Source organism: Oncorhynchus masou, chromosome 14, assembly GCF_036934945.1.
Source record: "Oncorhynchus masou masou isolate Uvic2021 chromosome 14, UVic_Omas_1.1, whole genome shotgun sequence".
In the NCBI taxonomy this organism is placed as follows: domain Eukaryota; kingdom Metazoa; phylum Chordata; class Actinopteri; order Salmoniformes; family Salmonidae; genus Oncorhynchus; species Oncorhynchus masou.
The window spans coordinates 18,642,722-18,662,501 of record NC_088225.1 but is presented as its reverse complement, the minus strand read 5'-3'; the positions used below and the strand labels follow the sequence as shown (position 1 = coordinate 18,662,501).

At 42.4% G+C, this 19,780-nt stretch overlaps 1 protein-coding gene across 1 annotated transcript in view; it reads right to left on the bottom strand.

Annotated features, from left to right (window-relative positions):
• The window catches only part of LOC135553823 (speckle-type POZ protein-like), a 163,247-nt gene that overhangs the window by 66,991 nt on the left and 76,476 nt on the right, over positions 1 to 19,780 (bottom strand). The window contains exon 7 of the mRNA XM_064985759.1: positions 16,656 to 16,833. Within this exon, the coding sequence (XP_064841831.1) occupies positions 16,656 to 16,833 (178 nt within the window). The remainder of the gene's footprint in view (positions 1 to 16,655; positions 16,834 to 19,780) is intronic.

Below are 19,780 nucleotides of genomic sequence, written 5' to 3'. Positions count from 1 at the left end.
TGTGAGTGTTGTACCATAGCTGAGAGTTGTTTTGTTGTGAGTGTTGTTCCATAGCTGAGTGTTGTCTCCCATAGCCGAGAGTTGTTTTGCTGAAAGTGTTGTTCCATAGCTGAGAGTTGTTTGCTGTGAGTGTTGTTCCATAGCTGAGAGTTGTTTTGCTGTGAGTGTTGTCCATAGCTGAGAGTTGTTTTGCTGTGAGTGTTGTTCCATAGCTGAGAGTTGTTTTGTGTGAGTGTTGTACCACTGTGAGTGTTGTGTCCATAGCTGAGAGTTGTTTGATCCATTGCTGAGTGTTGTTCCAGCTGATGTTTTGTGTGAGTGTTGTTCCATAGCTGAGAGTGTTGTTTTTGTGTGAGTGTTGTACCATAGCCTGAGAGTTGTTTTGCTGTGAGTGTTGTTCCATAGCTGAGAGTTGTTTTGCTGTGAGTGTTGTTCCATAGCTTGTTTTTTGCTGTGAGTGTTGTTCCAGTTGTTTTGCTGTGAGTGTTGTTCCATAGCCGAGGGTGTGACTGTGGTTCCATTGTTTGTTTGAGTGTTGTTACATAGCTGAGAGTTGTTTTGTTTGATACCATAGCCGAGAGTTGTTTTGCTGTTGTTTTGTTGTGAGTGTTGTACCATTAGCCGAGTTGTTTTGCTGTGAGTGTTGTACCATAGCCGAGAGTTGTTTTGCTGTGAGTGTTGTTCCATAGCTGAGAGTTGTTTTGATCCATTGCTGAGAGATGTTTTGTTGTTGTACCATAGCTGAGTTGTTTTGATCCATTGCTGAGTGTTTGTTTTTTTGTTTTTGTACCATCATAGCTGAGAGTTGTTTTGCTGTGTGAGTGTTGTTTTGCCCATAGCTCAGGTTTTTTTGTGAGTTGATTTGTACCATAGCTGAGAGATGTTTGTGAGTGTTGTACCATAGCTGAGAGTTGTTTTGATCCATTGCTGAGAGATGTTTTGTGTGAGTGTTTTGTGTGAGTGTTGTACCATAGCTTGTTTTGCTGTGACTGTTGTTCCAGCTGAGAGTTGTTTTGATCCATTGCTGAGAGATGTTTTGTTCCATAGCTGAGTGTTTTGTTCCACCAAAGTGTTGTACCATAGAGAGTTGTTTTGTTGTGATCCATTGCTGAGAGATGTTTTGTCCACTGAGTTGTTTTGTTGTGAGTGTTACCATAGCTGAGAGTTGTTTTGATGTTGTACCATAGCTGAGTTGTTTTGTTCCATAGCCAGGTTGTTTTTGTGAGAATTGTTGTTCTGTGAGTGTTGTTCCTTAGCTGAGAGTTGTTTTGCTGTGAGTGTTGTTCCATAGCTGAGAGTTGCTTTGCTGTGAGTGTTGTTCCATAGCTGAGAGTTGTTTTGCTGTGAGTGTTGTTCCATAGCTGAGAGTTGTTTTGTTGTGACTGTTGTTCCATAGCCGAGGGTTGTTTTGATCCATAGCTGAGAGTTGTTTTGCTGTGTGAGTGTTGTTCCATAGCTGAGAGTTCTTTGATCCATAGCTGAGAGTTGTTTTGTTGTGAGTGTTGTTCCATAGCTGAGAGTTGTTTTGTTGTGAGTGCTGTACCATAGCTGAGAGTTGTTTTGCTGTGAGTGTTGTACCATAGCCGAGAGTTGTTTTGTGTGAGTGTTGTACCATATCCATTGCTGAGAGTTGTTTTGCTGTGAGTGTTGTTCCATAGCTGAGAGTTGTTTGCTGTGGTGTTGTTCCATAGCTGAGAGTTGTTTTGCTGTGAGTGTTGTTCCATAGCTGAGAGTTGTTTTGCTGTGAGTGTTGTACCATAGCTGAGAGTTGTTTTGCTGTGTGTTGTTCCATAGCTGAGAGTTGTTTTGATCCATAGCTGAGAGTTGTTTTGCTGTGAGTGTTGTTCCATGCTGTGAGTTGTTTTGTGTGAGTGTTATACCATGCTGAGTGTTTTGTTCCATAGCTTGTTTTGTTGTGTGTTGTACCATAGAGTTGTTTTGCTGTGAGTGTTGTTCCATAGCTGAGAGTTGTTTTGCTGTGAGTGTTGTACCATAGCTGAGAGTTGTTTTGCTGTGAGTGTTGTTCCATAGCTGAGAGTTGTTTTCCATAGCTGTTGTTTTGCTGTGAGTGTTGTTCCATAGCTGAGAGTTGTTTTGCCATGCTGAGGGTTTTGTCCATTGCTGTTCCATAGCTGAGAGTTGTTTTGCCATGTGACTGTTGTTCCATAGCTGAGAGATGTTTTGTCTCATGTTGTTCCATAAGGTTGTTTGTTGTGAGTGTTGTTCCATAGCTGAGAGTTGTTTTGCTGTGACTGTGGTTCCATTGTTGCTGAGTTGTTTTGCTGTGAGTGTTGTACCATAGCTGAGAGTTGTTTTGCTGTGACTGTTTTTGTTGTACCATAACCGAGAGTTGTTTTGTTGTGTTGTACCATAGCCGAGAGTTGTTTTGTTCCATAGCCGAGAGTTGTTTTGTTTTGTTGTTCCATAGCTGAGGGTTTTGCTGTAGTGTTGTACCATGCTGAGAGTTGTTTTTGCTGTGAGTGTTGTTCCATAGCTGAGAGTTGTTTTGCTACTGTGAGTGTTGTTCCATTGAGAGTTGTTTTGATCCATAGCCGAGAGGTTGTTTTGTTGTGAGTGTTGTTCCATAGCTGAGAGTTGTTTTGCTGTGAGTGTTATTCCATAGCTGACCTGTGATTCTGTTCCATAGCTGAGAGTTGTTTTGTTCCATATATGCCGGTTGTTTTGCTTTTGAGTGTTGTTGTTTTGATCCATAGCTGAGAGTTGTTTTGCTGTGAGTGTTGTTCCATAGCTGAGAGTTGTTTTTTTTGTTGTTGTACCATGTGTTTTGTGTGAGTGTTGTTCCATAGCTGAGAGTTGTTTGTGTGAGTGTTGTACCATGTTTGTTTTGTTCCATAGCCATAGAGGGATTGTTTTGCTTGATCCATAGCTGAGAGTTGTTTTGTGTGAGTGTTGTTGTGAGTGTTGTACCATAGCTGAGAGATGTTTTGATCCATTTGTTTTTGTTGTGAGTGTTGTTCCATAGCTGAGAGATGTTTTGTGTGAGTGTTGTACTGAGAGTTGTTTTTGCATGTTGTTCCAGCTGAGAGTTGTTTTGATCCATTGCTGAGAGATGTTTTGTGTGAGTGTTGTACCATGTTGTTCATAGCTGAGAGTTGTTTTGATCCATAGCTGAGAGTTGTTTTGCTGTGAGTGTTGTTCCATAGCTGAGAGTTGTTTTGCTGTGAGTGTTGTTCCATAGCTGAGAGTTGATCCATTTGTTTTGTTGTGAGTGTGAGTGTTGTGTTGTACCATAGACCATATGAGAGTTGTTTTGCTGTATCCATAGAGTTGTTTTGCTGTGAGTGTTGTTCCATAGCTGAGAGTTGTTTTGCTGTGAGTGTTGTTCCATAGCTGAGAGTTGTTTTGCTGTGAGTGTTGTTCCATAGCTGAGAGTTGTTTTGATGTTGTTCCATAGCTGAGAGTTTTTGTTTTGTTGTTCCATAGTGAGTGTTGTTCCATAGCTGAGAGTTGTTTTGTGTGAGTGTTGTTCCATTCCATAGCTGAGTTGTTTTGCTGTGAGTGTTGTTGTACCATAGCTGAGAGATGTTGTTTTTTGTTGTGAGTGTTGTACCATAGCTGAGAGTTGTTTTGTTGTGAGTGTTGTACCATAGCTGAGAGTTGTTTTGTTGCAGAGTGTTTTGTTCCATAGCTGAGAGTTGTTTTGTTGTGAGTGTTGTTCCATGCTGAGTGTTTTGTATCCATAGCTGAGAGTTGTTTTGCTGTGAGTGTTGTTCCATAGCTGAGAGTTGTTTTGATCCATAGCCGAGGTTGTTTTGTTGTGATGTTGTTCCATAGCCGAGAGTTGTTTTGCTGTGAGTGTTGTTCCATAGCCGAGAGTTGTTTTGCTGTGAGTGTTGTTCCATAGCTGAGAGTTGTTTTGATCCATTGCTGAGAGATGTTTTGTTGTTGTACCATAGCTGAGAGTTGTTTTGATCCATAGCTGAGAGAGTTGTTTTGCTGTGAGTGTTGTTCCATAGCTGAGAGTTGTTTTGCTGTGAGTGTTGTTCCATAGCCGAGAGTTGTTTTGCTGTGAGTGTTGTTCCATAGCTGAGTTGTTTTGCTGTGAGTGTTGTTCCATAGCCGAGAGTTGTTTTGCTGTGAGTGTTGTTCCATAGTGTTTTGTGTGAGTGTTGTTCCATAGCCGAGAGTTGTTTTGCTGTGACTGTGGTTCCATTGCTGAGAGTTGTTTTGTGTGAGTGTTGTACCATAGCTGAGAGTTGTTTTGTGTGAGTGTTATGCTGAGAGGTTTTGTTTTGTTGTTGTACCATAGCCGAGAGTTGTTTTGTTGTGACCATAGCTGAGAGTTGTTTTGCTGTGAGTGTTGTACCATAGCCGAGAGTTGTTTTGCTGTGAGTGTTTTGTACCATAGCTGAGAGTTGTTTTGTTCCATAGCCGAGTTGTTTGCTGTTGTGAGTGTTGTACCATAGCCGAGTTGTTTTGTTGTGAGTGTTGTTCCATAGCTGAGAGTTGTTTTGCTGTGAGTGTTGTTCCATGAGTGTTGTACCATAGCTGAGAGTTGTTTTGTTCCATTGCTGAGGTGTTCTGTTGTAGTGTTGTTCCATAGCTGAGAGTTGTTTTGTTGTGAGTGTTGTTCCATAGCTGAGAGTTGTTTTGAGTGTTGTTCCATAGCTGAGAGTTGTTTTGTTGTGAGTGTTGTTCCATAGCTGAGAGTTGTTTTGCATGGAGTGTTGTTCCATAGCTGAGGTTGTTTTGTTGTGAGTGTTGTTCCATAGTTTTTTTTGTGAGTGTTGTACCATTGCTTTGAGAGATGTTTTGTGTGAGTGTTGTACCATAGCTGAGAGTTGTTTTGATGTTGTTCCATAGCTGAGAGATGTTTTGTGTGAGTGTTGTTCCATACCATTGTTTTTTTTGTGAGTGTTGTACCATTGCTGAGAGTTTTTTGATGTTGTACCATAGCTGAGTGTTGTACCATAGCTGAGAGTTGTTTTGATCCATTGCTGAGAGATGTTTTGTGTGAGTGTTGTACCATAGCTGAGAGTTGTTTTGATCCATTGCTGAGAGATGTTTTGTGTGAGTGTTGTACCATAGCTGAGAGTTGTTTTGATCCATAGCTGAGAGTTGTTTTGTGTGAGTGTTGTTCCATAGCTGATAGCTGAGAGTTGTTTTGCTGTGAGTGTTGTTCCTTAGCTGAGAGTTGTTTTGCTGTGAGTGTTGTTCCATAGCTGAGAGTTGCTTTGCTGTGAGTGTTGTTCCATAGCTGAGAGTTGTTTTGCTGTGAGTGTTGTTCCATAGCTGAGAGTTGTTTTGTTGTGACTGTTGTTCCATAGCCGAGGGTTGTTTTGATCCATAGCTGAGAGTTGTTTTGCTGTGAGTGTTGTTCCATAGCTGAGAGTTCTTTGATCCATAGCTGAGAGTTGTTTTGTTGTGAGTGCTGTACCATAGCTGAGAGTTGTTTTGTTGTGAGTGTTGTACCATAGCCGAGAGTTGTTTTGCTGTGAGTGTTGTACCATAGCTCTGAGTTGTTTTGCATGTTGTAGCCGAGAGTTGTTTTGTGTGAGTGTTGTTCCATAGCTGAGAGTTGTTTTGCTGTGAGTGTTGTTCCATAGCTGAGAGTTGTTTTGCTGTGAGTGTTGTTCCATAGCTGAGAGTTGTTTTGCTGTGAGTGTTGTTCCATAGCTGAGAGTTGTTTTGCTGTGAGTGTTGTTCCATAGCTGAGTGTTGTTTTGCTGTGAGTTTGTTTTGCTGTGAGTTGTTTTGTTCCATAGCTGAGAGTTGTTTGTTTTGTTCCATAGCTGACTGTGAGTGTTGTTCCATAGCTGAGAGTGTTCCATAGCTGAGAGTTGTTTTGTGAATGTTGTACCATAGACTGAGAGTTGTTTTGATCATAGCTGAGAGTGTTGTTTTGTTTTGTTCCAAAGCCGAGGTTGTTTGTGTTGTTGTTCCATAGCTGAGGATGTTTTGTTCCATAGCAGAGGGTTGTTTTGTTGTGAGTGTTGTACCATAGCTGAGAGTTGTTTTGTTGTGAGTGTTGTTCCATAGCTGAGAGTTGTTTTGCTGTGAGTGTTATTCCATAGCTGAGAGTTGTTTTGCCATTGCTGACTGTTGTTGTACCATAGCTGAGAGTTGTTTTGTTCCATAGCCGAGGATCGTTTTGTTCCATAGCCGAGAGTTGTTTTGCTGTGAGTGTTTTGTAGTGTTGTTCCATAGCTGAGAGTTTTTGTTTTGTTGTGAGTGTTCCATAGCTGAGAGTTGTTTTGCTGTGATAGTGTTGTTTTGATAATAGCTGAGAGTTGTTGTTCCATAGCTGAGAGTTGTTTTGTTGATCCATAGCCGAGGGTTGTTTTGTTGTGAGTGTTGTTCCATAGCTGAGAGTTGTTTTGCTGTGAGTGTTGTACCATAGCTGAGAGTTGTTTTGTTCCATAGCCGAGGTTGTTTTGTTGTGAGTGTTGTTCCATAGCTGAGAGTTGTTTTGCTGTGTGTTGTACCATGTTCCAGTGTTGTTCCATAGCTGAGAGTTGTTTTGTGTGAGTGTTGTACCATAGCTGAGAGTTGTTTTGTTCCATAGCCGCTGAGTTGTTTTGTTGTGAGTGTTGTACCATAGCTGAGAGTTGTTTTGTGTGATGTTGTACCATAGCTGAGAGTTGTTTTGTTGTGCTGTATGTTGTTCCATAGCTGAGAGTTGTTTTGCTGTGAGTGTTGTTCCATAGCTGAGAGTTGTTTTGCTGTGAGTGTTGTTCCATAGCTGAGAGTTGTTTTGATCCATTGCTGAGAGATGTTTTGTTGTTTTGTACCATAGCTGAGTTGTTTTGATCCATGCCGAGAGTTGTTTTGCTGTGAGTGTTGTTCCATAGCTGAGAGTTGTTTTGCTGTGAGTGTTGTTCCATAGCTGAGAGTTGTTTTGATCCATAGCCGAGGGTTGTTCTGTGAGTGTTTTGTTCCATAGCTGAGAGTTGTTTTGCTGTGAGTGTTGTTCCATAGCTGAGAGTTGTTTTGCTGTGTTGTTCCAGAGCTGAGAGTTGTTTTGTTGTGACATGCTGAGAGTTGTTTTGTGTGAGTGTTGTACATAGCCGAGTTGTTTTGTGTGAGTGTGGTTCCACCATTGCTGAGAGTTGTTTTGTGTGAGTGTTGTACCATTTGAGAGTTGTTTTGTTCCATAGCTGAGAGTTGTTTTGCTGTGAGTGTTGTTCCATAGCTGAGAGTTGTTTTGTGTTTTGAGTGTTGTACCATAGCTGAGAGTTGTTTTGTTCCAGAGTTGTTTTGATCAGCTGAGAGTTGTTTTGTGTGAGTGTTGTACCATAGCTGAGAGTTGTTTTGTGTGAGTGTTGTACCATAGCCGAGAGTTGTTTTGCTGTGAGTGTTGTACCATAGCTGAGAGTTGTTTTGATCCATAGAGAGTTGTTTTGCTGTGAGTGTTGTTCCATAGCTGAGAGTTGTTTTGCTGTGAGTGTTGTTCCATAGCTGAGAGTTGTTTTGCTGTGAGTGTTGTTCCATAGCTGAGAGTTGTTTTGCTGTGAGTGTTGTTCCATAGCTGAGAGTTGTTTTGCTGCTGAGTGTTTTGTTCCATAGCTGAGAGTTGTTTTGCTGTGATTAGCTGCTGTGAGTGTTGTTCCATAGCTGAGAGTTGTTTTGCTGTGAGTGTTGTTCCATAGCTGAGAGTTGTTTTGCTGTGAGTGTTGTTCCATAGCTGAGAGTTGTTTTGCTGTGAGTGTTGTTCCATAGCTGAGAGTTGTTTTGCTGTGAGTGTTGTTCCATAGCTGAGAGTTGTTTTGCTGTGAGTGTTCCATTGCTGAGAGTTGTTTGTGTGAGTGTTGTACCATAGCTGAGAGTTGTTTTGTGAGTGTTGTTTTGTGTGAGTGTTGTACCATAGCTGAGAGTTGTTTTGTGTGAGTGTTATACCACCATGCTGAGATGTTTTTGTGAGTGTTGTACCATAGCTGAGAGTTGTTTTGTTGTGTGTTGTACCATAGCCGAGAGTTGTTTTGTTGTGAGTGTTGTACCATAGCTGAGAGTTGTTTTGTTGTGAGTGTTGTTCCATAGCTGAGAGTTGTTTTGCTGTGAGTGTTGTTCCATAGCTGAGAGTTGTTTTGCTGTGACTTGAGAGTTTTTTGATCCATTGCTGAGAGATGTTTTTTGTGTTGTTCCATAGCTGTGTTGTTTTGATCCATTGCTGAGAGATGTTTTGTGTTAGCTGAGAGTTGTTTTGATCCATTTGAGAGTTGTTTTGCTGTGAGTGTTGTTCCATAGCTGAGAGTTGTTTTGTGAGTGTGTGCTGAGTTGTTTTGTTCCATAGCTGAGAGTTGTTTTGTGTGAGTGTTGTTCCATAGCCGAGAGTTGTTTTGCTGTGAGTGTTGTTCCATAGCTGAGAGTTGTTTTGCTGAGAGTGTTGTTCCATAGCTGAGAGTTGTTTTGATCCATAGCCGAGGGTTGTTTTGTTGTGAGTGTTGTTCCATAGCTGAGAGTTGTTTTGATCCATAGCCGAGAGTTGTTTTGCTGTGAGTGTTGTTCCATAGCCGAGAGTTGTTTTGCTGTGAGTGTTGTTCCATAGCTGAGAGTTGTTTTGCTGTGAGTGTTGTTCCATAGCTGAGAGTTGTTTTGATCCATAGCCGAGGGTTGTTTTGTTGTGAGTGTTGTTCCATAGCTGAGAGTTGTTTTGCTGTGAGTGTGGTTCCATAGCTGAGAGTTGTTTTGTGTGAGTGTTGTACCATAGCCAAGAGTTGTTTTGTGTGAGTGTGGTACCATAGCTGAGAGTTGTTTTGTTGTGAGTGTTGTTCCATAGCTGAGAGTTGTTTTGTGTGAGTGTTGTACCATAGCTGAGCAGAGGTTGTTTTGTGTGAGTGTTGTACCATAGCTGAGAGTTTTTGTTTTGTTCCACAGCAGAGGTTGTTTTGTTGTGAGTGTTGTACCATAGCTGAGAGATGTTTTGTGTGAGTGTTGTACCATAGCTGAGAGATTGTTTTGATCCATTGCTGAGAGATGTTTTGTGTGAGTGTTGTACCATAGCTGAGAGTTGTTTTGATCCATTTGTTTTGCTGTGAGTGTTGTTCCATAGCTGAGAGTTGTTTTGCTGTGAGTGTTGTTCCATAGCTGAGAGTTGTTTTGCTGTGAGTGTTGTACCATAGCTGAGAGATGTTTTGTGTGAGTGTTGTACCATAGCTGAGAGTTGTTTTGATCCATTGCTGTGAGTGTTTTGTTCCATAGCTGAGAGTTGTTTTGATCCATTGCTGAGAGATGTTTTGCTGAGTGTTGTAGTGTTGTTCCATAGCTGAGAGTTGTTTTGCTGTGAGTGTTGTTCCATAGCCGAGAGTTGTTTTGCTGTGAGTGTTGTTCCATAGCTGAGAGTTGTTTTGCTGTGAGTGTTGTTCCATAGCTGAGAGTTGTTTTGTGTGTGTTCCATGTTGTACCATTGCTGAGAGTTGTTTGTGTGATGTTTTGTGTGAGTGTTGTACCATAGCTGAGAGTTGTTTTGTGTGAGTGTTGTACCATAGCCGAGAGTTGTTTTGCTGAGTGTTGTGCTGTTTTGTTGTGTGTTGTCCATAGCCGAGAGTTGTTTTGTTGTGAGTGTTGTACCATAGCTGAGAGTTGTTTTGTTGTGAGTGTTGTTCCATAGCTGAGAGTTGTTTTGCTGTGAGTGTTGTACCATAGCTGAGAGTTGTTTTGCTGTGAGTGTTGTACCATAGCTGAGAGTTGTTTTTGTTCCATAGCTGAGGTTGTTTTGTTGAGTGTTGTACCATAGCCGAGAGTTGTTTTGTTCCATAGCTGAGAGTTGTTTTGTTCCACAGCAGAGGGTTGTTTTGTTGTGAGTGTTGTACCATAGCTGAGAGTTGTTTTGATCCATTGTGAGTGTTTTGTTCCATAGCTGAGAGTTGTTTTGATCCATAGCCGAGAGTTGTTTTGCTGTTTTGTTCCATAGTGAGTTGTTTTGCTGTGATGTTGTTCCAGCTGAGAGTTGTTTTGCTGTGAGTGTTGTACCATTGCCATAGCTGAGAGTTGTTTTGTGTGAGTGTTGTACCATAGCTGAGAGTTGTTTTGATCCATTGCTGAGAGATGTTTTGTGTGAGTGTTGTACCATAGCTGAGAGTTGTTTTGATTTGTGAGTGTTTTGTTCCATAGCTGAGAGTTGTTTTGATCCATAGCTGAGAGTTGTTTTGCTGTGAGTGTTGTTCCATAGCCGAGAGTTGTTTTGTGTGAGTGTTGTTCCATAGCTGAGAGTTGTTTTGCTGTGAGTGTTGTTCCATAGCTGAGAGTTGTTTTGCTGTGAGTGTTGTTCCATAGCCGAGAGTTGTTTTGCTGTGACTGTGGTTCCATTGTTTGTTTTGTGTGAGTGTTGTACCATAGCTGAGAGTTGTTTGTGTGAGTTGTTTTGTGTGAGTGTTGTACCATAGCTGAGAGTTGTTTTGTGTGAGTGTTATACCATAGTGAGAGGTGTTTTGCCATAGCTGAGAGTTGTTGTACCATAGCCGTGTTGTTTTGTTGTGTGTTGTACCATAGCCGAGAGTTGTTTTGTTGTGTGTTGTACCATAGCCGAGAGTTGTTTTGTACCATGCTGAGTGTTTTGTACCATTGCTGAGTTGTTTTGTACCATAGCTGAGAGTTGTTTTGCTGTGAGTGTTGTACCATAGCTGAGAGTTGTTTTGATCCATTGCTGAGAGATGTTTTGTGTGAGTGTTGTACCATAGCTGAGAGTTGTTTTGATCCATTGCTGAGAGATGTTTTGTGTGAGTGTTGTACCATAGCTGAGAGTTGTTTTGATCCATAGCTGAGAGTTGTTTTGCTGTGAGTGTTGTTCCATAGCTGAGAGTTGTTTTGCTGTGAGTGTTGTTCCATAGCTGAGAGTTGTTTTGATCCATTGCTGAGAGATGTTTTGTGTGAGTGTTGTTAGCCATAGCCGAGAGTTGTTTTGCTGTGAGTGTTGTTCCATAGCCGAGAGTTGTTTTGCTGTGAGTGTTGTTCCATAGCCGAGAGTTGTTTTGCTGTGAGTGTTGTTCCATAGCTGAGAGTTGTTTTGCTGTGAGTGTTGTTCCATAGCTGAGAGTTGTTTTGATCCATGCTGAGTTGTTTTGTTGTGAGTGTTGTTCCATAGCTGAGAGTTGTTTTGATCCATAGCCGAGAGTTGTTTTGCTGTGAGTGTTGTTCCATAGCCGAGAGTTGTTTTGCTGTGAGTGTTGTTCCATAGCTGAGAGTTGTTTTGCTGAGAGTGTTGTTCCATAGCTGAGAGTTGTTTTGATCCATAGCCGAGGGTTGTTTTGTTGTGAGTGTTGTTCCATAGCTGAGTGTTGTACCATAGCTGAGAGTTGTTTTGTTCCATAGCCGAGGGTTGTTTTGTTGTGAGTGTTGTTCCATAGCTGAGAGTTGTTTTGCTGTGAGTGTGGTTCCATAGCTGAGAGTTGTTTTGTGTGAGTGTTGTACCATAGCCAAGAGTTGTTTTGTGTGAGTGTGGTACCATAGCCGAGAGTTGTTTTGTGTGAGTGTTGTACCATAGCTGAGAGTTGTTTTGTTCCACAGCAGAGGGTTGTTTTGTTGTGAGTGTTGTACCATATCTGAGAGATGTTTTGATCCATTGCTGAGAGATGTTTTGTGTGAGTGTTGTACCATAGCTGAGAGTTGTTTTGATCCATTGCTGAGAGATGTTGTTTTTGTACCATAGCTGAGTGTTGTTCCATAGCTGAGAGTTGTTTTGCTGTGAGTGTTGTTCCATAGCCGAGAGTTGTTTTGCTGTGAGTGTTGTTCCATAGCCGAGTTGTTTTGCTGTGAGTGTTGTTCCATTGCTGAGAGTTGTTTTGTGTGAGTGTTGTGTGAGTGTTGTACCATAGCTGAGAGTTGTTTTGATCCATTGCTGAGAGATGTTTTGTGTGAGTGTTGTACCATAGCTGAGAGTTGTTTTGATCCATAGCTGAGAGTTGTTTGTTTTGCTGAGTGCTGAGAGTTGTTTTGATCCATAGCTGAGAGATTGTTTTGCCATAGTGAGTGTTGTTCCATAGCCGAGAGTTGTTTTGCTGTGAGTGTTGTTCCATAGCCGAGAGTTGTTTTGCTGTGAGTGTTGTTCCATAGCCGAGAGTTGTTTTGCTGTGAGTGTTGTTCCATAGCCGAGAGTTGTTTTGCTGTGACTGTTGTTCCATTGCTGAGAGTTGTTTTGCTGTGAGTGTTGTACCATAGCTGAGAGTTGTTTGTGTGAGTGTTGTTTTGTGTTGTTGTACCATAGCTGAGAGTTGTTTTGTGTGAGTGTTATACCATAGCCGAGAGTTGTTTTGTGTGAGTGTTGTACCATAGCCGTTTTGTTGTTGTTTTGTGTGTGTTGTACCATAGCTGAGAGTTGTTTTGTTGTGAGTGTTGTACCATAGCTGAGAGTTGTTTTGTTGTGAGTGTTGTTCCATAGCTGAGAGTTGTTTTGCTGTGAGTGTTGTACCATAGCTGAGAGTTGTTTTGCTGTGAGTGTTGTACCATAGCTGAGAGTTGTTTTGTTCCATAGCCAAGGGTTGTTCTGTTGTGAGTGTTGTACCATAGCCAAAAGTTGTTTTGTTGTGAGTGTTGTTCCATAGCTGAGAGTTGTTTTGCTGTGAGTGTTGTACCATAGCTGAGAGTTGTTTTGTTCCATAGCCGAGGGTTGTTCTGTTGTGAGTGTTGTACCATAGCTGAGAGTTGTTTTGCTGTGAGTGTTGTTCCATAGCTGAGAGTTGTTTTGAACCATAGCTGAGGGTTGTTTTGTTGTGAGTGTTGTTCCATAGCTGAGAGTTGTTTTGCTTGGAGTGTTGTTCCATTGCCAAGGGTTGTTTTGTTGTGAGTGTTGTTCCATAGCCGAGAGTTGTTTTGCTTTGAGTGTTGTTCCATTGCCGAGGGTTGTTTTGTTGTGAGTGTTGTTCCATAGCCGAGGGATGTTTTGTTGTGAGTGTTGTACCATAGCCGAGAGTTGTTTTGTGTGAGTGTTGTTCCATAGCTGAGAGTTGTTTTGTTCCATAGCTGAGGGTTGTTTTGTTGTGAGTGTTGTACCATTGCTGAGAGTTGTTTTGTTGCATGTGTGTTGTTCCATAGCTGAGAGTTGTTTTGTTCCGTAGCTGAGAGTTGTTTTGTTGTGAGTGTTGTACCATAGCTGAGAGTTGTTTTGTTGTGAGTGTTGTACCATAGCTGAGAGTTGTTTTGTGTGAGTGTTGTACCATAGCTGTGTGAGGGTATTATAGAGATGCAGTGCCGAGCTCGTTCTGCAGTAGACAGAGAAGCACCAAACTGTTTTAGATCACATGACCAATAAGAAGCCAATTTAAAGCGTTCCGCTCAGCCAGCACACACACACTTCCACAGCCCTTTTGATCCTGCTCTGTCCGTTTCCACAGCGATTAACGGCCCAGAGAGTTGTCACAGGAACGGTGGTGGAGAGGGAGAACAATGAGGGGAGTGGGTGTCACCTAACCCAGGTAGCGGAAGAAGCGAGGGAGAAGGAGAAAGGTGGAGAGAGAGGTGCAGACAGCCAGATGAGAGGGGTGGAGAGAGAGAGTGAAGACCCCAATGCCACAGTAGCACACAATTAAAATGTCTCAAAATGACTGGATAATTGACAGCCATTCCCATTCTCCACAGGGAGAGTTCCTGAAAGTTTCAGTCAGATACTCAGCCATGGGGCTCTATTTGCAGCTGCCATTAACAGCCTGCTCTTTGGCAATTTCAACTTCAAAAAGCCAGCACTCCACTATTTTCCAACCCTGACGCAAGGGTTGGTAATTTACCTGTCTTATATTATATATATCATTATCAAAAAAATAATGTATTTTCAGCTGTTTAAAGCTGTTGTACAAAACCAAAAGAAAGAGACGAACGAACAACGAACTTATGAGCGGGTAGCATAGAAAGTGTACATTGAATAGATCTACCGCTTCCTTGACTTGCTTTCAATGAGAATGACAGATCTATAACTCACATTTCTATAACTGCTGATAAAAACATTTAGAAATTTCACCTTGTGTATTCTACTATTCTAACTCGCAACAGTAAGTTGAAACCCCAACTACTATCTGTAGAAGTGCAAATATGATCTGTAAGATGGTACCATTATGTTTATAAAACATTACATTTACAAGTAGAATAACAGTGAGTGACTACCTGACATGATGACTCCTTGCTGTCCCCAGTCCACCTGGCCGTGCTGCTGCTCCAGTTTCAACTGTTCTGCCTTATTATTATTCGACCATGCTGGTCATTTATGAACATTTGAACATCTTGGCCATGTTCTGTTATAATCTCTACCCGGCACAGCCAGAAGAGGACTGGCCACCCCACATAGCCTGGTTCCTCTCTAGGTTTCTTCCTAGGTTTTGGCCTTTCTAGGGAGTTTTTCCTAACCACCGTGCTTCTACACCTGCATTGCTTGCTGTTTGGGGTTTTAGGCTGGGTTTCTGTACAGCACTTTGAGATATCAGCTGATGTACGAAGGGCTATATAAATAAATTTGATTTGAGTGAGTGGACATTCTCCCTCCATTTATTTTGGATCTTTATCCAGCTCCTTTAAAAAGTATGGATGTTTGTAAAACCCTACATAGTCCATGTTTTCTCTATTTGACATGCCCACGTGGAGCAATTATGGTGCTTTCAACTCAGAATGTAAACAAAGCTTATTTAAAACAAGTTGCTGTGTAGTATTTTTAAATTAATTGTAATTTCACCCCCCTTTTCTCCCCAATTTCGTGATATCCAATTGTAATCCAATTACGATCGTGTCTCATTGCTGCAACTCCCCAAAGGGCTCACGAGAGGCAAAGTTCGAGTCATGCGTCCTCCGAAACATGACCCGCCAAGCCGCGCTTCTTAACTTCTTCGATATAGGGGGCGCTCTTAATTTTTGGATAAAAAAACGTTCCCGTTTTAAACAAGATATTTTGTCACGAAAAGATGCTTGACTATGCATATAATTGACAGCTTTGGAAAGAAAACACTCTGACGTTTCCAAAACTGGAAAGATATTGTCTGTGAGTGCCCCAGAACTAATGCTACAGGCAAAACCAAGATGAAATTTCATACAGGAAATGCCCCAGATTTTGAATGCGCTGTGTTCCAATGTCTCCTGGTATGGCTGTGAATGCGCCAGGAATGAGCCTACACTTTGTCGTTTCAATTGTGACGTATTTGTAGGCATATCATTGGAAGATTGACCATAAGAGACTACATTTACCAGGTATCCGCTTGGGGTCCTCCGTCGAAATTATTGCACAATCTCCAGCTGCGTCCACTTTTCCATTAGGTTCAGAGGAGAAAGGCAACTGCCACAAATGATTTATCATCGAATAGATATGTGAAAAACACCTTGAGGATTGATTCTAAACAACATTTGCCATGTTTCTGTCGATATTATGGAGTTAATTTGGGAAAAAGTTTGGCGTTGTAATGACTGAATTTTCTTTTTTTTTCTTAGCTAAACGTGATTAACAAAATGGAGCGATTTCTCCTACACAAATAATATTTTTGGAAAAACTGAACATTTGCTATCTAACTGAGTCTCCCCTCATTGAAAACATCCGAAGTTCTTCAAAGGTAAATTATTTTATTTGAATGCTTTTCTTCTTTTTGTGAAAATGTTGCCTGCTGAATGCTAAGCTTAATGCTATGCAAGCTATCAATACTCTTACACAAATGCTTGTGTAGCTGTGGTTGAAAATCATATTTTGAAAATCTGAGATGACAGTGTTGTTAACAAAAGGCTAAGCTTGTGTTGCAATATATTTATTACATTTCATTTGCGATTTTCATGAATAGTTAACGTTGCGTTATGCTAATGAGCTTGAGGCTATGATTACGCTCCCGGATACGGGATTGCTCGACGCTACAGATTAACACCTGCTCGCTTAACCCGGAAGCCAGCTGCACCAATGTGTCTGAGGAAACACCATTCAACTGACGACCGAAGTCAGCCTGGAGGAGCCCGGCCTGCCACAAGGAGTGGCAAGAGCGCAATAAGCCAAGTAAAGCCGCCCGGCCAAACACACCCCTAACCCGGACAACGCTGGGCCAATTGTGTGCCGCACTATGGGACTCCCGGTCACATCCGGTTGTGACAGCCTGGGATCAAACCAACCCCAGGCTGTAATGACGCCGCAACACTGCGATGCAGTGCCTTAGACCGCTGCGCCACTCAGGAGGCCCTGCTGATTAGTTATTAGAATTATACACTTTCTTTTTAGGCCTTATCAATAGCCAAGTGAATTTAGTCTTGCTTATTGACTATGTTTGGCATGACCACACTGCAATTTACAGTAGGCCTAGCCCCTATATCGGTGTGAATGCAAACATGTTGAAAATATTTAGCAAATATGGGGAAGGATATTTAACGAACTAGGCTATAACGGACTAATATTCAAATTGGCGTTGATGATAACGCTATACATAAAAGACACTAAATAAACATTTAGCCATGAAGGACGTTCCGATTGGTCAGTGTGGGGCCAAGCCTTGACACACCCACAATGTGTTTTATAAGTCCAGAACTTTCGCTCCACCGCCAGCTACTGTGGCCATTATTCTGGTTGTGAAAATTGCTAAAATATTTCTACTACTACCGACAGCGCTAAGACTTAACATTGGGCTAGGTTTGATACAATAGAGCCCATAGTCTGTGTTTCTGTCATTGATGTGTCTATATCTGTAAGAAGGGGCTCCGGTGTTCTGTGTGGTCAGTATGCACGTGCGTGGCGTGCGAGACAAAAGTAGTCTTACCTGCCAGGATGGCTTTGTGTGCCTGGAACTCCTGTCCCGCCACACACAGGGAGCAGTCAGTGAAGCGGGAGTGTTCCCAAAGCCCTCCCAGCTCATCGGCCAGCCTGCAGTCTGGCACCTTCACCATGTTCATAGTGTTCTGACCTGAGATGTTCACAGAGTCCTGCACCACACTCACCTACAGGGAGGGAGAGTTAGACGGAGAGACAGGAGACGAGAGAGAAAAAGAATGAGAAAAAGGAAAGAAAGAAAGGACAGAAACAGAAAGAAAGAAAGAAAAAGACAAGAGGGAAGATCAGTCAGTCAGTCTACTCACACTGTATACATTACAGTAACCAGACAGACAGACATCAGCGGTATTAGACCGTCTATCACCTTACACATTCTAATGGACAAATCAGACAACACACACATAAAATCATATACAGGAAGACCAGCCATTAACAGATGATCTCTGCCACACCAATCAATACATCAACCGTTAAATAAAGCTGTCATGCAAACACACACCTCCAACAATTAACGTGTGCTCTGCTCATTTACCACATCCACTCACAAACAAGACACTAGACAGGGACTTGACTCAGTCTATTAATCATTAGGGTGTGTGTGTGTGTATATATATATTCTCCATGCTGGCTTAGCCACCTGTTCAAGACAACATCGAACATACTAATTTATCTCACTACAGGACAGCATGCGCCCCACACACAGTCTTGTACAACTAACCTTGTTGGGACACAAAATGTAGTACCATTCAAGATCCTATTTTCCCTCCTAACCTTAACACTAATTCTTACCTAAACCCTAAACCCCCTAGAAATAGCATTTGACATTGTGGGGACTAACAAAATGGCCCCAATTTGTGTTTGTTTACTGTTCTTGTGGGGACGTCTGGTCCCCACAAGTATAGTTAAACACGTCCACACACACACACACTCCTATTAGGTTATCAGCAACCTTTAATACCACAGAAGAACCAAACATCGCCCAACAATTTCCAAGAAGAATCCAAACATTTTAAAGCAGCATTCCTAAGACACTGAAACGGTTCCCCAAAAAATGTTTCATTGCCACAAACTGTTCCTAGAAAAAGCTGTGTCATGGCCCCTGAAACTCCCAAATGCATCCCAGTAAGGTGACCTTGCTACTGGGCTGTTCAGACAGGGAGGGATGGAGGCTGCCCCCCATGAAAAACACCCTCCCTGTCCCCCTCTCTGTCTGTTCCTCAGTCCACCCGTCCCTCTGTCTGCCCATCTGACTCAGGCAGAGACGAAAGGGGAGAAAAACACAATGAAAAAGTGTGTGGCAAGCAGGAAATTGAATGTCAAGGACCCTTGTTTGCTCCTGATGGAGGTGTAAGTGTTAGCCTGGAGGGGAGAGAAAGACAGGGCGGGGAGGGTTAGACATGGAGAATAAAAGACTGGGAGAAAAAAGGCAGGACAGGGTGACAGACAGAGAGAAATAATAGGAGGGTATAGGATCCCAAGGAGGAAATAGACTCTCATAAACACAAGCTCATTTCCTGTGATGACATTACAGGGACACAGTACAAAGGAAATGGTGATGTTGAGAGGAGAGCATTGTGACCATGAGTATTGTGTATCACTGTGTGTGTGGCACAGTCTGGTACCCACAGCTGGCTCCATAACTCACACTCCAGGGGGACTTTAGTATGAATGATGTACATCCATCTCCACACACACACACTCAAGTGTACACTCACAAGGCACTCATAAGACACGGATTAGCAACTCATACAAGGACTGGGAGAGACAGACGTGTGGAGGAACGATGAAGATGGAGATGAGAAGGAGAAAGAAGACAGTATAGGAGGCATATTAAAAGAGGTAGAATGGAGACTGAGTAAGAGGGAGGGAACAGGTAAGTCAACACAGACAGCACTGGGTCTGTTGAGATGCACTCTGTATGGCCGCGTATCAAATAGCGCCCTATTCCCTATATAGTGCTCAACTTTTCACTGTAGGGAATAGAGTGCCAATTGGGCCAAACTCATTATATATAGTGGTAAATACAGATGGGAGTGTTTCTGTTTTATGTGTGTCTGTTGGTATAAATAAGCATGGCGGTGCACTCAGCCGTTGTATAGCACGGCGAGCCACGCTAGGCGAGCCACGCTAGGCGAGCCACGCTAGGCGAGCCACGCTAGGCGAGCCACGCTAGGCGAGCCATGCTGGCTAACCTGGCCAATTATTCCATCAACTAACCAGGTGGAAACAACACTTTGCTGTAGCTCTGCAGCTAGCTCCTATTTACACACACTGACTAAACTACTCTGTCTTCACCCCTCAGTCACGTTCTCCTGTCATCATCATCACCAGCATAATCATCACCATCATCCTCGTCAGCAAGGCCGTATATTACCATCATTAAGGTGGCAATGTTCATTAATGGCCTTAACCCCTGACCTGCTGGTTTCTCTATCGACTCACAGCAGCCCTCTTGATCTCTGCAGACTAGACAGTTGCCATGGAATCTCAGAGCCCAGAAGATTCATTAATTTATGCGTCAGTCTCTTTTACTCCTCTACGTGTCCGTTTATAGATTTACAGTACGCCATGAGTGAAATAGTCCTGAAAAAATTAGCAAATCAAGTTCATTAAGTTATGGAACACTTTCTTTTCCCTCCACTGTGTCTTATGTTCAACATGAGACTTTCCTCTGATCAATCCAGAGCAGACTGGGTCACACACACACACACCTTTCCTCAGCTCTGCCTTAATAGGTGTGTGATCTTTTAAACTTGTCGTCTGAACCCCCGAGCGCAGAACTCATCAGCAGCTTTTTATAATGCATGACTGGCCCTTCATCCGCTCTCTCTCCAGCCGCCAGTAAACCAGAGTAAAAACCGCTGCTCAAGACACACAAACTATATTGAATGCAAACACACAGTCTTTATAAACATACTTTCCTCAGAGGTATCTGCAAACCCCAAAATAAGGCCACACACATCTAAAAACCCACACTCACACATGCAGACATTAAACCAAATGACAAATCTAGGTGCATAACTGAGGCAAAACATACCAGTCAACCCTGCTGGCAACCCATTAAAGCTTCATAGCGGATGAGCCAAATTATTCCCATACTTTAGATGGTGAGTG